At 63.4% G+C, this 12,973-nt stretch overlaps 2 protein-coding genes across 2 annotated transcripts; both read right to left on the bottom strand.

Annotated features, from left to right (window-relative positions):
- Positions 1–3: 3 nt before the first annotated feature.
- On the bottom strand, positions 4–1,809 carry CHLRE_03g201050v5 (uncharacterized protein). The gene is made up of 4 exons (XM_043061354.1): positions 1,412–1,809; positions 1,238–1,285; positions 874–1,074; positions 4–730 (listed from the first exon to the last, which is right to left on the bottom strand). The coding sequence occupies exons 1-4, from the start codon at positions 1,562–1,564 to the stop codon at positions 662–664; spliced, it is 471 nt and encodes a 156-aa protein (XP_042926568.1). The 5' UTR covers positions 1,565–1,809; the 3' UTR covers positions 4–661.
- A 48-nt stretch (positions 1,810–1,857) lies between these two features.
- Positions 1,858–12,956, bottom strand: CHLRE_03g201100v5 (uncharacterized protein). The gene is made up of 26 exons (XM_043061355.1): positions 12,579–12,956; positions 12,342–12,413; positions 11,760–12,069; positions 11,392–11,465; positions 10,950–11,128; positions 10,441–10,570; positions 10,115–10,215; positions 9,721–9,833; positions 9,228–9,406; positions 8,834–8,977; positions 8,579–8,684; positions 8,246–8,412; positions 7,955–8,068; positions 7,600–7,695; positions 7,124–7,305; positions 6,791–6,912; positions 6,568–6,641; positions 5,003–5,135; positions 4,705–4,760; positions 4,346–4,461; positions 4,021–4,151; positions 3,772–3,896; positions 3,197–3,460; positions 2,831–3,006; positions 2,531–2,632; positions 1,858–2,294 (listed from the first exon to the last, which is right to left on the bottom strand). Exons 1-26 carry the CDS (start codon positions 12,756–12,758, stop codon positions 2,204–2,206), a joined length of 3,537 nt encoding a protein of 1,178 aa, XP_042926567.1. The 5' UTR covers positions 12,759–12,956; the 3' UTR covers positions 1,858–2,203.
- Between the last annotated feature and the right edge of the window lie 17 nt (positions 12,957–12,973).

Below are 12,973 nucleotides of genomic sequence, written 5' to 3'. Positions count from 1 at the left end.
GGGGCTTGAGGACAAGACAGGGCCTTGCCCAGGCCAGCTTGCATACACCGCCATGGGCCACGTAACTCGAGTGTGGGGCTGTGGGCCACACAACGCTGTCGGGCCTGGTCGAGCCACGCAAGTCCTGATCCTGCCTTTCGAAAGTCCGAGTTGTAAGAAGCCCATCGCAGCAAGCAAGACCTTCACGACTCTACCGCTCTTGCGCATCGTCACCTCCCAGCTGTCGCTCCGGTGGTCCGAACCACGCATCACCAGACGCTCACCAATTCAGGCAATGCACCAGAGAAGCCAAAATGAGCATGCGGCACAGCAACACACAATCAAAATGGTTGCCACGCTAGCTGATTGCGAATGGGTATCGTCGAGCTGCTACACTGGCTTACTAGTTGGCTTGGTTCTTCGCTCACCCCGCCCCACAGCAATCTTCGAGCCTACCTCACCTGCTTGCCCGCCCTCCCCCGTGTACACGTCCACACATGACCCCTACTGCGCCGGTGCACAGCCGCGACACTTTTCTTAAAGCGGCAACCCGCGTCCTTGCCAGCCGATGTGCCATGCCTGCACTCGCATCTAGTGCACCCATCATGGAGCCCTTCGTTGCACCGCATTTGCTTTGACTGCCTCCGCCCCGTCGACGCGCTCCAGTCCTCTCAACGCATTGTTAGAAAGCGCTCTGGAAGCCGGTGCCCTTGCATTGGCTGCACAGCACCAGTCCCGCGCCGCGGCACACCTGCGGTTGTGGCAGCGTACATGGGCATTGGAGTAGGCAGACAGGAATATCAGGAGACGGTGGCTGCGCTAGGAGAGAAGAGCGGCCTGTTCAAAGGCCGGACCGTATGGCCAGGCACCACAAGGGAACACGGGAGTGCGCACCTTGCAGTCGCGGGGGTTGATAGTGCGCCCCAGCGGGTCGCGCTTCGGCGGCGCCACGCCGCCGCCGAGCGCCTTGCTGTCGTACAGGTCGTCACGGCTGACGGTGGCGTTGCGGCCGTCGCCGCCGCATGCAAAGCATCGGATGCCGCCAGTGCCCTGGCACAGGCTGCAGGGTACTGGGTCCTTCTTCAGGCCCGCGTACTGCAGGGCGGTGAGCAAGGTCAAGCGTGAAGGTGGGGGAAGTTAAGCCACCCATGAGTTCACAGCCATCGCCTGGGGCAAAGCGGGGACCGGCGTTCCGGCGTCGCTGGCTCCGGTCACGCCCACTCATGCAGGCACGTCGACGCTCGCGAGCAGCACCCACCAGTGCCACGCTCACAGCGCCGACCACCGCTCCACCCACAATGATGTCCTGTATATCGCCAAAACGACTTGTTGTTATGACGTGGTCAGCGGGCAAGACGAGGCACGTCGAGGCCGAAGCGACTGTGCATGCTGTCGATGCAAGCTTACAGCCCAGTAAACCCAAGGAATTCACCTGGAGTGTCTCCGGAGCTATTGCACTGCACTCTACTTGGCGCTGTGCTGGTGGCACTCTCCGGCTCAGGAGCTGTCTGCATTTACACGCGTGGCAGGCCTGCGGTTGTGGTGCTACGCTCGCCGTCCGAGCATTCAGCGCTGCAGAGTTCATGGGTTAGGTCTTTATGCTTTCCTATGCTCGTGGCGATGCTCGGGGTGACCGCAAGCGGACGATGGAAATTCAGCGAGGATGTGAGGTATTTCAGAAATAGCTGGAGCTCTGCCCGTGATGCATACACGTCTAAAGCAAAACGTCTACATGTGAATGTATGAATGACATCCTTATGATGAGTGATAGGTGGGCGGCAGCGGGTGGTCATGGCACGGCGCAGGGACCCCTGCCAGCGGCCCTATCACTGTCTCAGGCTCTCACACGCTGCCCTCACCAGAATTCGCGAGCTACACTACAGACAATTTAAGGGATAGCTCATGGCTGTCGACACGCTCGCTTGCGTTACAGAGGCACCACCACAGCCACGGCGGCACGCCGTGCCTGCTTGCCTGGCAAACCTTCGACGACTGCTTTAATGCATGCCACCACGTCGTGCCCCCGACCGTTGGCCGCAAGGCCGCTTGGTGCGTACATCCTCATTGCTGCTCACTCCTGGAAGCTTCATGTACCCGTAGCCCTGCATATCCGCTGCCTCCCGTCCGATACAATGCCGCCTATCTCCAACCTACCCCATCCATACGCAGCGCTTCACAGTCAAAAGCCCGCTGCCTACAAGGGCGTTGCTACGTGGCGGTGCATCTAGCTGCTCTGTCCACTGCTCGATTTCGAGGAGCTCCCGATGGCCGCCGCGGGGGCCGCTGGCGGAGTGCCCAGCTTAGCGATGGCGCCCCTGCAGTGCGCAAATGACAGTGAGAAAGGTCACCAGACCGAGGATGAGGTCATGGGATGAGGTGGTGACAGACATTACGGCTAAAGCTGTTGCGAGAACGCCGCAGCAGCACCAGACGCATGTGAACCGAGGCCCTCACGAACCTCCCAGCGTCCAGCCCCGGCCGCTTTACCTCGGCATGCATACAGACACGCATACAACCACATCTCATATCCGTTTATGCCTTCGCAACTCACTCGGTCATGTCGGCGTCCTGCTTGTACAGATCCACCTGGCGGCGGCTCATCAGGATCTCCATGGCGCTCCAGCTGATCACGTTGTCCTGCCGCCGCCGCCACCTGCGTGCGGGCAAGGACAGGGCAGCGGATGACACATGATGACAGGTGATCAAGAAGAAAAGCATCGCAGCGAGCACAAGAGGCTCATCGCCAACCAGGTGAGCAGGGGCAGACGCGCGTTTCCGTTGATCCGTCAAGTACCGCCCAGCGCCTCAGGAGCGCACAGCAAACTTAGCAGCACATCACGCAGGCACGCACCAGTCCAGGTTGAGCGCCAGGTTGCCATACAGCGGGCCGGAGGGCGACATGGCTGCCGTCTGCTCGGGCGACAGCGGCGAGGGCGGGAACTCGGGCGCGCCCGGGCCGCCCTCCACCCAGCGCCGCATGGCCAGCAGCCGCTCGCGCGTCTCGGGATGCAGCAGCGCGTCACGCACCTGTGGGCAGCAGCAAGCGGCAGCAGTGGGCATCAGTGGAAAGCTGCAGTAATTGACTGCAGCGGGCAGCAGTTGGCAGCAGCAGTGGGCAGCAGTCCTCTCCAGCCGCCTGCCGAGCTGCACCGCGCTCCCGGCCGACGCCAAATGGTCACCGCTGCCCCTTCCCCTGGGACCCTTTCCGCAGCCTCACCCGCTCCGCGGCCTCCACCGCTGTGTTGCGGCCGATGAGGTCGACCACGTCCAGCCGCCCCATCAGCGTGCGGGACACGGCAGCCAGCGTGGCGTCGTCCAGGCGCAGCTCCGTGGCGGGGCCGGCGGAGGCGGCGGCGTCGGAGGCGGCGGCATCAGCGCTTGAGGTGGAGGCGGAGGAGGGCGGCAGCGGGCGGCCTTGGTCGTCGGTCTGTGCCAGGGACTCGCCGGTGAGGATGATGCCCGGCACCTGGCCCAGCACCTCCTGCAGGTCAGGTCATGGTTAGGTCAGGGCCAGGTCAGGGTTAGGTCAGGGTCAGGTCAGGGCCAGGTCAGGGTCAGGTCAGGGTCAGGTCAGGGTCAGGTCAGGGTCAGGTCAGGGTCAGGTCAGGGTCAGGTCAGGGTCAGGTCAGGGCCAGGTCAGGGGCAGGGGGGGCAGGGCAGGACGTGAAAAGGAAGGGCATCGCCAGCAAGAACGTGTGGGGATGTTTTCTGCAGCCCTGGGCCTTCATCCCTCACCCGCAGTTCACGACACACGCACACTCGGCCGCATACATACACACGCGGCCCCCGCACCTTAAGCAGCGGCAGGAACTCGTTGCCCGCCTCCTCCACCACCGCCGCCGCCGCAGCGCCGTCCAGCCCCTCGCCGCCCAGGTCGTCCAGCGGCGTGGACTCAATGATCTCCACAAGCCGGGCACCTGTGGGCGGGGATTTCAATTGAGTGAGTGGTAATGCCAGTGAAATGTGACTCAGGTGACGCCAGGCGTGACGCAGGTGGCATGCCACTCCACAACCGCACATCGTGGAATCAGCGGCACGCACCCGTGATCTTCTCCTCGGGCGCCGCCAGCATCTCCGCCGCCACCTTGGTAATGGCGCTGCGCCGCTGCGCCACCAGCCGCAGCGCGCGCCGCCACGAGGCCTTCAGCAGCGTCAGCGTCAGCTTGTGGTAGCTGCGTGGGGGCATCACATCGCCGAGGGCAAGGACGGCGGATGGGGTGTCAGTCCGACCCCGATTCCTTACAAGGGCAGAAGTGCGCCACAGCGGCATAGCAGCCACCGCCCGTGGTATCCCAGCCAGCTACCCGCTAGTCCCGCGGCTGCCACACACACCATCCAAGGCTGCCTACACAAGCCCCCAGCTCACCCCAGTTCCTCGTCGAAGCCAATGGCCAGCGGGTCGCGACGCCAGCGGCCCGCGTCGTCACGACCCAGCCACATGGTGGTGTGCAGCGGCGGCAGCGACTTGAAGCGAGGATGGACCTGAGAGGGCGGAGAGAATGAGGGTATGGAATGTTTGCTTAGAACTGGTCGCATGGGTGAAGATAGCTGGTACACAAACAATGCATACCGGTATGTCTTGTGTATGCTGAGGCAAGGGACGGGCTCGACGCTGTGTGTACTATGACCGTGTATGTATGTAAATTAAGTTATGGTCCGCTCCGCCACCGCCGGTTCCGTCCCTATGATACGCACGCAACGGCACCCAGCAATACACGCGCGCACCTGGCTGTTGCGCACGCAGTAGTAGGCAATCTCGAAGCAGTCCGCCAGCGGTTGAGCTGCGGAGCAGGCAGCAGGGAGGGGCGAGTAGGTGCACATTAGGCAGGAGGAGAAAACAGATGGGGGTTCTCAGCAATCTCATGCACCTTCCGCTCGTTCCCTCCACTCCGGTCCTCTTTTGGCAACACCTGAACGCGACATCCGTCGCCCCCGCCATGCGGACCGCTCCCCCTCGCACACGAAACAACACAGGCGTGTCGCTTCCCTCACCGCACGACCATACACACGCCCACACACGCACCAGTAGCCAGCGACGCGCCGTCCTTGCCGAACAGCGCCACCTCCGCCGCCCGGCCCGCATACAGCGGCACCAGCAGTCCCGCCACGTGCGCGAACTCGCCCAGAGGCTCGTCGCCAACAACGGCGGCGTTGGTCTGCGTGGTGTGGTTGTACATTAAAGGTTGTGAGGTTAGGAGATAAAGTGCTGGGGATTCTTTTGAAGAGTGATTGTTGGGGACTTGTGAGGTTTGTAGATTGCGTCTGAGGCGTGTGTTGGAGTCGTGCAAGTGGCGGTGTGGAGCCGCCGGCTGCGGAGGTACACGCCGTGCGCCTCCGCGGCGGGTGCTACCCCGCCCCCGAGGGCATCCGAAGACGCCCCCGATCAGCCAGGCTGGCTCAGTCACTGTCTGCGCGCTGCTGGCCCGGGGCTCGACATTGGTTTACATGCCCCAGGATGGAAGAGCCGCATTGAGCTATGCTAATGTTCAACCATATGCTGCTGCTACTGCCCTTGCTGCTGCCGATACAAATCCCGTGCAGCCATCACTCAAGGCCTTCTGCCATGCTGATGCGTGCCTACAGACGGCTGACAATACGTGTAAGACCGCCGGCCGCGGAAAGCCGCCTGCACGACCCTCCGTGGCAAGTTTTCACTCGCCCCCGCAAGTGCCCGGAAGCCCATGCGAGCGGACCGACTGGCCTGTTTGCTGTCTGCGTGCTGCTGGCCCCGGGCTCGACATGGAATTACAGGCCCGAGGATGGAAGAGCCGCACTTTGTGTCACATACCCATGACTAAAACTATGGAACTGCGCATATGCATGTGGATTGGCCCAGTCTCGCGCGATGGGTTCTGCTGAAGCGGTGACAGCATTGCCAACAATGAGAAAACGAAACCAAAGAATGACATTGGCGTCACTGCATATGTAAGGCCACCGGGCTGCGGAGGCACACGCCGTGCGCCTCCGTGGCGGGTGCTACCCCGCCCCCGAAGGCATCCGACGATGCCCCTCGAGCAGCAAGGCTGGCTCAGTTGCTGTCTGCGCGCTGCTGGCCCGGGGCTCGACATTGGTTCACATGCCCCAGGATGGAAGAGCCGCATTTCCGGAGATGACTGCATGGCTATCCGAATGCAATCCTGCAGGTTCGGTTGATCAATCAGCCCTACTACGTGATGCCTTTCCACTAGCTGTGTGCGAAGCCCTGAAACTGCAAATTTTGTGTAAGACCGCCGGCCGCGGAAAGCCGCTTGCACGACCCTCCGTGGCAAGTATTCACTCGCCCCCGCAAGTGCCCGGAAGCCCATGCGAGCGGACGGACTGGCCTGTTTGCTGTCTGCGTGCTGCTGGCCCCGGGCTCGACATGGAGTTACAGGCCCGAGGATGGAAGAGCCGCATTGTGGCATGCGTGTACGTTGCTGCTGATCTAGTGGTGATGGGTTTGGCTCATTATGATCACTGCGAAAAGCTTTGCTCCTCACGCACTGACGATGCAACGCCCTTAAAGACAACAGCATGACTAGCTCCCAATTTCTACGCGACTTGGACCTGCCAGTCCAAACCCAACACGAATACACACGCAGAACTCACCTTGAAGTTGGTCCGCCAGCCCATGAGCTCGGTCTCCTCCGGGTGCATGTCCATTGCAGCCTTGTCCTCCATGGCTGCGGTGGGCGGGGGCGGGGGCGGGGGCGACCACGAGGCAATCAGGCGTAAAACAAGAGGTTTAAAACAGCAGAGCACGCAAAGCAACACGCCACCTCGGCCACAGCCCATACAACAGTACCCCTAGCCTACTACGACAGGCACTCACCAATGAAGTCGACGCTGGGTCCCAGGCCGCGGCGGCCGCTCCACATGGTGACGGACTTGATGGGCTCCAGCCCGGGCGTGAGCGCGAACGCCACCGCCTTGGCCGCAGTGATGAGAGCCAGCCTGTGGACCGGTTGGGCCGGGGCAGGGCAGGGCAGGGCAGGGCGTGAGCGCGGCAGGGCGTGGCAGTGCTCTGAAGCAGGCTCTTTCTTACAATCCATGCTCGCCGGGTGCCTCGCCGATGCGCATGTTGGACCATGTTGGATGCGACACTGCCATCATCCGCCGCCAGGGCTTGAAAACAATCCCTAACTCCCCCTGCCTCCACCCGCACCTGTCCTTGGCCTCCGAGTCCGGGATGCGCGGCGCCTGCTCGCCCCAGTTGAGTCCCTCCACCAGCTCAAGCACCATGGGCAGGCTGATGGCGGGCACGTTGCGGCGCACCGTCAGGATGGCCGCCTCGTTCATCAGGTTGGCCAGAGCGGCGGCCGACCAGCCCTGAGTCGCCTCCGCCGTCTGCGCGGGCGCGTTTCAGGGGTGCGGGTGAAGATGCGGGTGAAGGTGCGAGTGCGTGGTGGTTAGGGAAACGTGCATGTGCAGGCGGTTTGAGGCTGGGGTTTGGAGGAACCTCAGATGCGCAGTGCATCCGTCGTGATGGCATGAATGCAGGCGGCCACCTCTGCACTGCACGCAACACATCTAAGCTTACTACCGTAGACCAAGCTCTGCAGCTAACCACCCAATTCAGTTTGGGTTGGAAGCGCTACCCGTCTCCAAATCCCCCGGGTACCACGCGCACACATCGCCCACCTTGAGCAGCAGCCTCTGGCCGTCTCCCTCCAGCGGCTTGCCCTTGGCGTGGTAGCGCAGGATGGCCATACGCGCGCTGGGGCCGGGCTGAGGCACCTGGAGGGAGGAAGTGGCGGGAGGGAGGAGGAGGAAGTTCGCGGCGCATGACGGCAAGGCGCAGGCGAGTGTAGTACACAGGATACGACATACAGCCTAGATGTGACTTGCGTGGTGCAGCCGGAGCACAGATCACAGCGCCGACATACCGGTATCGCCCAATCATCCGCACAAAGCCGATGTGGCACCCAGTTGTGTTGATCCGAATCCCCGTCGTCCCCGGCCACATTCGGCCTGTGTCCCGGCGGCGGCGCCTCACCTCGTACACCACCTCGAAGCGCCCCGGGCGCAGCAGCGCCGCGTCCAGCTCCTGCGCCAGGTTGGTGGCGCCGATGGTGAGCACCTGCTCCGTCTTGTTGGCGATACCGTCCATCTGGTGATGACGACGTGACGGCGGGTCGGGGCGGGAGGGAAGGGGGCGGGACGTGTGGTGGGGGCAAGAGAACCGTTTGTCAGTGTCATTGGGGCATGGACGGCTCGTCAGGATGCGCGCGGGGAGTCAATGCCCAGAAGTGCACACGCACATACGCGCACGCACGCACGCACGCACCTGCACCAGCATGGCCAGCAGTGCGCTCTCGCGCTCCATGGACCCGGGGTCGCCGCCCAGCGTGGAGCGCGCGCGGCCGATGGCGTCGATCTCATCGATGAAGATGATGGCGGGCGCCTTCTTGCGCGCGTTGTAGAACAGGCTGTTCACACGCGCCGCCGCCACGCCTGCAAGCGGGTTGGTAGGATAACCGGAGCGCGAGTTGGAGATGCCGATGCGGGCGTCAGTTTATGACGTTAGCGCAATGGGCCAGGCCTGCGGCGTCCCACACGGCCGCCCAAGCGTCTCAGCCGTTCGGGGCCGTGCCGAGCCCGGTATTGTGATCGAGCTCACCCGCAAACATCTCCACGAACTCGGAGCCTACGGACGAGAAGAAGGGCACCTCGGCCTCGCCAGCGATGGCGCGGGCCAGATACGTCTTGCCGGTGCCGGGGGGGCCCTGCAACAGGCGTGTGTGTGTGTGTGTGGGGGGGGGTGTTGGGGGTGACGGGTTGGCTAACATGTCTACTGCCCGGCCAGGCAGAGGCCCTCCCAAACATCATGGCATATGGCCGGCGCACTGTCCACATACATGCACTTCCTACATACCTGGAAGATGATGCCCTTGGGGCACTTGGCTCCCACGCGCTTGTAGGCCTCGTCTCCCTTGAGCATGCGCACGATCTCGCGCATCTCCGTCACCAGGAACTCCATGCCGGCAATGTCCTCGAACCGCACGCCCGTGTCGCGCATCTGTGGGACACGGAACAGTATAGTGCGCAAGTGAGTGAAGTGGCAGGCAAGGCTGACAGGAGCCGCGTGGAGTGTGCCGCAAGGAGGTAGCATGGTGTTTCGGTGTTTCCCGACCTCACGGCTCTGCATCCTTTCGTCCGTGCAGACACCTCCCCGTCCCTGCGCTGCCCCCGCGCCCGCACGCACTTTGGATTTGCTGGTCTTCAACCCCGCCTGCGCACCGCCCCCACCCGAAACTCGCTCAACGTACCTTGCCGGTCTTCTCGTCCTTGGTCATGAACTCGCGCGCGCGGCTGCTAGTGAGTCGCTCCCACTGGCTCTCCTTCTTCTCCTGCTTGCTCATCTTCTTGGGGTCCTTGGTCGCGTTCTTCTTGCCCTTGCCGCGCAGCTTGCCCCAGCCCACGTTGACCAGCTTGAACAGCGGAGAGCCTGAGGATGCGTGTGTGTGTGTGTGTGTGTGTGTGTGTGTGTGTGTGTGTGTGTGTGTGTGTGTGTGTGTTTGTCAGTCGTGGCACAGGTGTCGTGACCGCCGGGGGAATAAGTACAAGCCCAACAGGGGGGGCGTTCAGGGCGTGCGCGGCTGGCTGGTAGCAATTGCGTGGTTGCATGAACGCCGGGGCCTCCACCAGTTACTCCAAGCTGCAGATCGGGGCGTCTGCTACAATGCTAGTAGTGCCGTTTCCCCAGTCTCCACACAGTCCTGTCTGCACAAGCTGAAACACGTGATCCGCCCCAGCCCTCACCGGTGGAGATGGCAATGACAATGCCCAGCACGCGCAGCGCAATGGCCACACACGCCGCCTTCTCGTAGAACTCAAGGCGGCCCGGCGCCAGAAGCCAGCCCAGGAAGTCCCAGCTGCAGTGGGCAGTGAGCGCACAGTGGGTGGTGGTGGCGGTGATGGCTGTTATGGCGGTGATGGGTTGGTGAAACTGGTGGCTTGTTGGGGCCCGTCCTAGCCGTCCGGTCTGAACCTAGGCCGCCTCCTCCTTCCCGCGCCTCGCAATGCTCACTGGCCTTGCCTGGACTCCCACGCCCTCCCCTCCCCTTCCTCGCCCGTTCCCTCCCCTCCCCTCCACTCTCATCCATCCCCCACCCTGGGTCCTCCGACCGCCCCCTCCCCCTTCCCTACCCCTCACCTCTCCTGCGGGTCCAGCAGCTGCACCTCGGTGGACACCTGGAACACCTTCTTCTGCGCCCGGTACGGCAGGATGTACTGCCCGCTGGCGGGGTCCCACACCTGGGGGATCGCAGGCGGGCGGGCAGGCGGGCAATCGGGCGGGCGGCTGGGTGCTGGAGAAGAGAGGGTAGGCGTGTGCGGGTGTGTAATGGCCAAAACAGCGGCATGAGTGTGTCACGGGGTCTAGGTGTGCCGCCAGAAGTGGGCCACCGCCCTGGCCACGCACCGAGACCGCCGCGACCTACACCCTCCTGCCCGCCCCCTCCCGCTCCCCCTCTCCCTCACCGCGCCCTCCGCCCGCTGCGCCGCCAGGTGCCTCTGCAGCACGCCGCTCTCCCAGAAGTCGCCGGGCAGGTCCACGTAGAAGCGGTACTTCTCCATGTCCCACTCCGGCATCTCCGCACAGAACCACTGGCTGCAAGGGGGTGGGAGAGAGGGGGGGGGGCAAGGGACACGATAAGACACGAGCTGACGTGGCAGTCGTGCACGGCCGCACAAATTGCATCCGGTGCAATGTAGGTCCATTTACCGTATCGTGCTATCTGGCCCATCTCCCTCAGGCAACCTCGACGCAGGAGGGAACGCGCACATGGCCAGCATGCAACCCGCCTGCTCCTACTCGCCCCCCACGCCTTACTGTACCCACCGCCGTCCCGCCGCGGCGTCGCTGCTCTTGAGCGCTGCAGCCGTCCATCCCTTGCCAAAACAATCTACCAAATCTGCCACCGCCGCGCTTGCCAGCCCCGCTGGCAACCCCACCACCCACCCACCAAACCCATAACCGCATCACTCACGTGACGTCCTCCGGCGCTGCTGGGTTGGGCCGCAGCATGCTGACTCGGTTGTGGGCGCTGTCCTCGTAGAAGGGGTGTGTGGCGGGGTGCCCCAGCACGGAGGCGGACCAGGGGTGCGGCACCTCCACCACCGCTGTGCGCATGTCGCCGTACACCACTAGCCGCTTCACGCGCTGGTCCTGAGGTGGAGCGGGAGGGGTTTGGCGAGGAGGGGTTTGGAAAGGACGGGAGGAGAGGAAGGTTGTGTGCCAGGGCCATACCGGCTGCTGGAGTCCTGACCTGCCCTGGACACGGTTCACCAACCCTCCTGCCCACTCTGCTGCCCACCCTGCTGCCCACTCTGCTGCCCCTTGTTCCCTACTCCCTAGCCTAAACAATGTGGGCCCTCACATGCCCCCTTCCCCGACAGTCCCTCCCCCAACACACACGCACACGCTCGCACCTTGAGTAGCTCCAGGAATTTGGCGTAGCTGATTCGCATGTCGCCCACCAAACCCGCCTGGGGCAGGTTCTCCTCTGCACAGGTGCACAGATGGGGCAGGACGATATGTGAGGCCAGGATCGCGGGGTAGGCCACCTGCAACCACCCGCATTGCGCCCGCGGACCCCGCAGGCTAATAGCGGCGGAATGGGCCCCCGCCCCGCCTCACGCAGGCCAACGCCCACGCCGCCCATCGCTTGCCAGAGCCACCCCAGGCTTTGCCCAGCTGTGCACGGCCCCGTGCCCTCGTGTCCTACAAGGCGTTGCCGCATGCATGCAAACGCACACATGCGTCCTTCATCGAAGCTTCGAATCCAGATCCAACTCACTGTACTGCACCCGGTCCAGCAGCTTGTTCCAGAAGATGGCGGGCTCGTTCTGCGCCACCGCCTCCCGGAACCGGATCCACAGCTCCGGATCCCACACCGCGCTCAGATCCACGCCCGTGCTGCGGTACGTCCAGTCCATGTACGTCACCCCCTCATCCAGCTGCTTCGCCACGTTCTTGGCAGCCTCCTGCTGCCCCAGCAGGACTTCGCGCAGCTTCCCGCCGTACGTTTCGAAGGACTGCTGCCAGGCCGGGTCATTGACCAGCGGTAGCGACAGAGCGGCGAAGGGCGACATGGCCATAGCCGCGAGCTGCGGGCGCGTTGCAAAGCACGGCGATGGGGTTAGGAGGGAGTGGGGCCGGAGTGGGGTTCGGACGATGCGTAGCCAGCGGAGCCGGCTGGCGTACAGGCTGCATTCCGGTGTGGCAGCATAGAGCACGCGTACGCAGCGGCGCCGTGCAGCACCCTCCGGCTGGCATCCCCGCCCCCAGGCGCCCTTGCCACGGATTTCCCCCCTCCCCCGCCCTGCACACTGGCCCCTTGTCCCGCTGTCAGCGAGTTGAGTTGCAGGCTCCCGCGCACCTGCCGACGGGGGAGGCCGCTCCAGTCCAACTCGGGACCCTGCTCCGGACGCGATGGCCCAGATGCCCCGTCCTGCACAATCACAACCGCCACCATTTAAGCGGACAGAAACGCACTGTGCCATGCAACTATCGAAGAGCGTCCCCCAATGCGTTCGGCGGCCAAGTTCTTGCTCCCGGGCAACCGGTAAAATCCAGAGGAACAGCATATACCAGTTCATGGCATAAATGTACCCACATTTGTGTTGCTGTGTTGATCGCTGCTCCCAGTGCTCCGGCAGCCCAAACTCCTCTGCTCCGCCACGCCTCTCCGTGCATGCAGGCCCCTGCTCCGTGAGCTGACCGGAGAAGGTGCCACGGGGTATGATGTCGACGGTGCGCTAGAGCATGGTGGCCCAGCTGGACGCTGGGCGTGCATCGCCGCCTGCATTGTGTGGATGCCTTGCAGATCTCGCGGCCGACTCAATGAAAAGTCCTATGATTGCCCTAAAAGCCTAAGGCACACATTGGCTGCACGTCATCAGCTCGGCGTGCAGAACTGCTGTTAAGAAGTCCAGGGCGTGCACTTGACCCCCTGCTAACCAATTTAGGGGCTGCACCTGTAACGCTTCATTGCGAGGTGAAAACCATCCT

Source organism: Chlamydomonas reinhardtii, chromosome 3 (genome assembly GCF_000002595.2).
Source record: "Chlamydomonas reinhardtii strain CC-503 cw92 mt+ chromosome 3, whole genome shotgun sequence".
NCBI classification, from domain to species: Eukaryota; Viridiplantae; Chlorophyta; class Chlorophyceae; order Chlamydomonadales; family Chlamydomonadaceae; genus Chlamydomonas; species Chlamydomonas reinhardtii.
The sequence above is the reverse complement of the archived record's forward strand: the minus strand, read 5'-3'. Positions and strand labels throughout refer to the sequence as shown.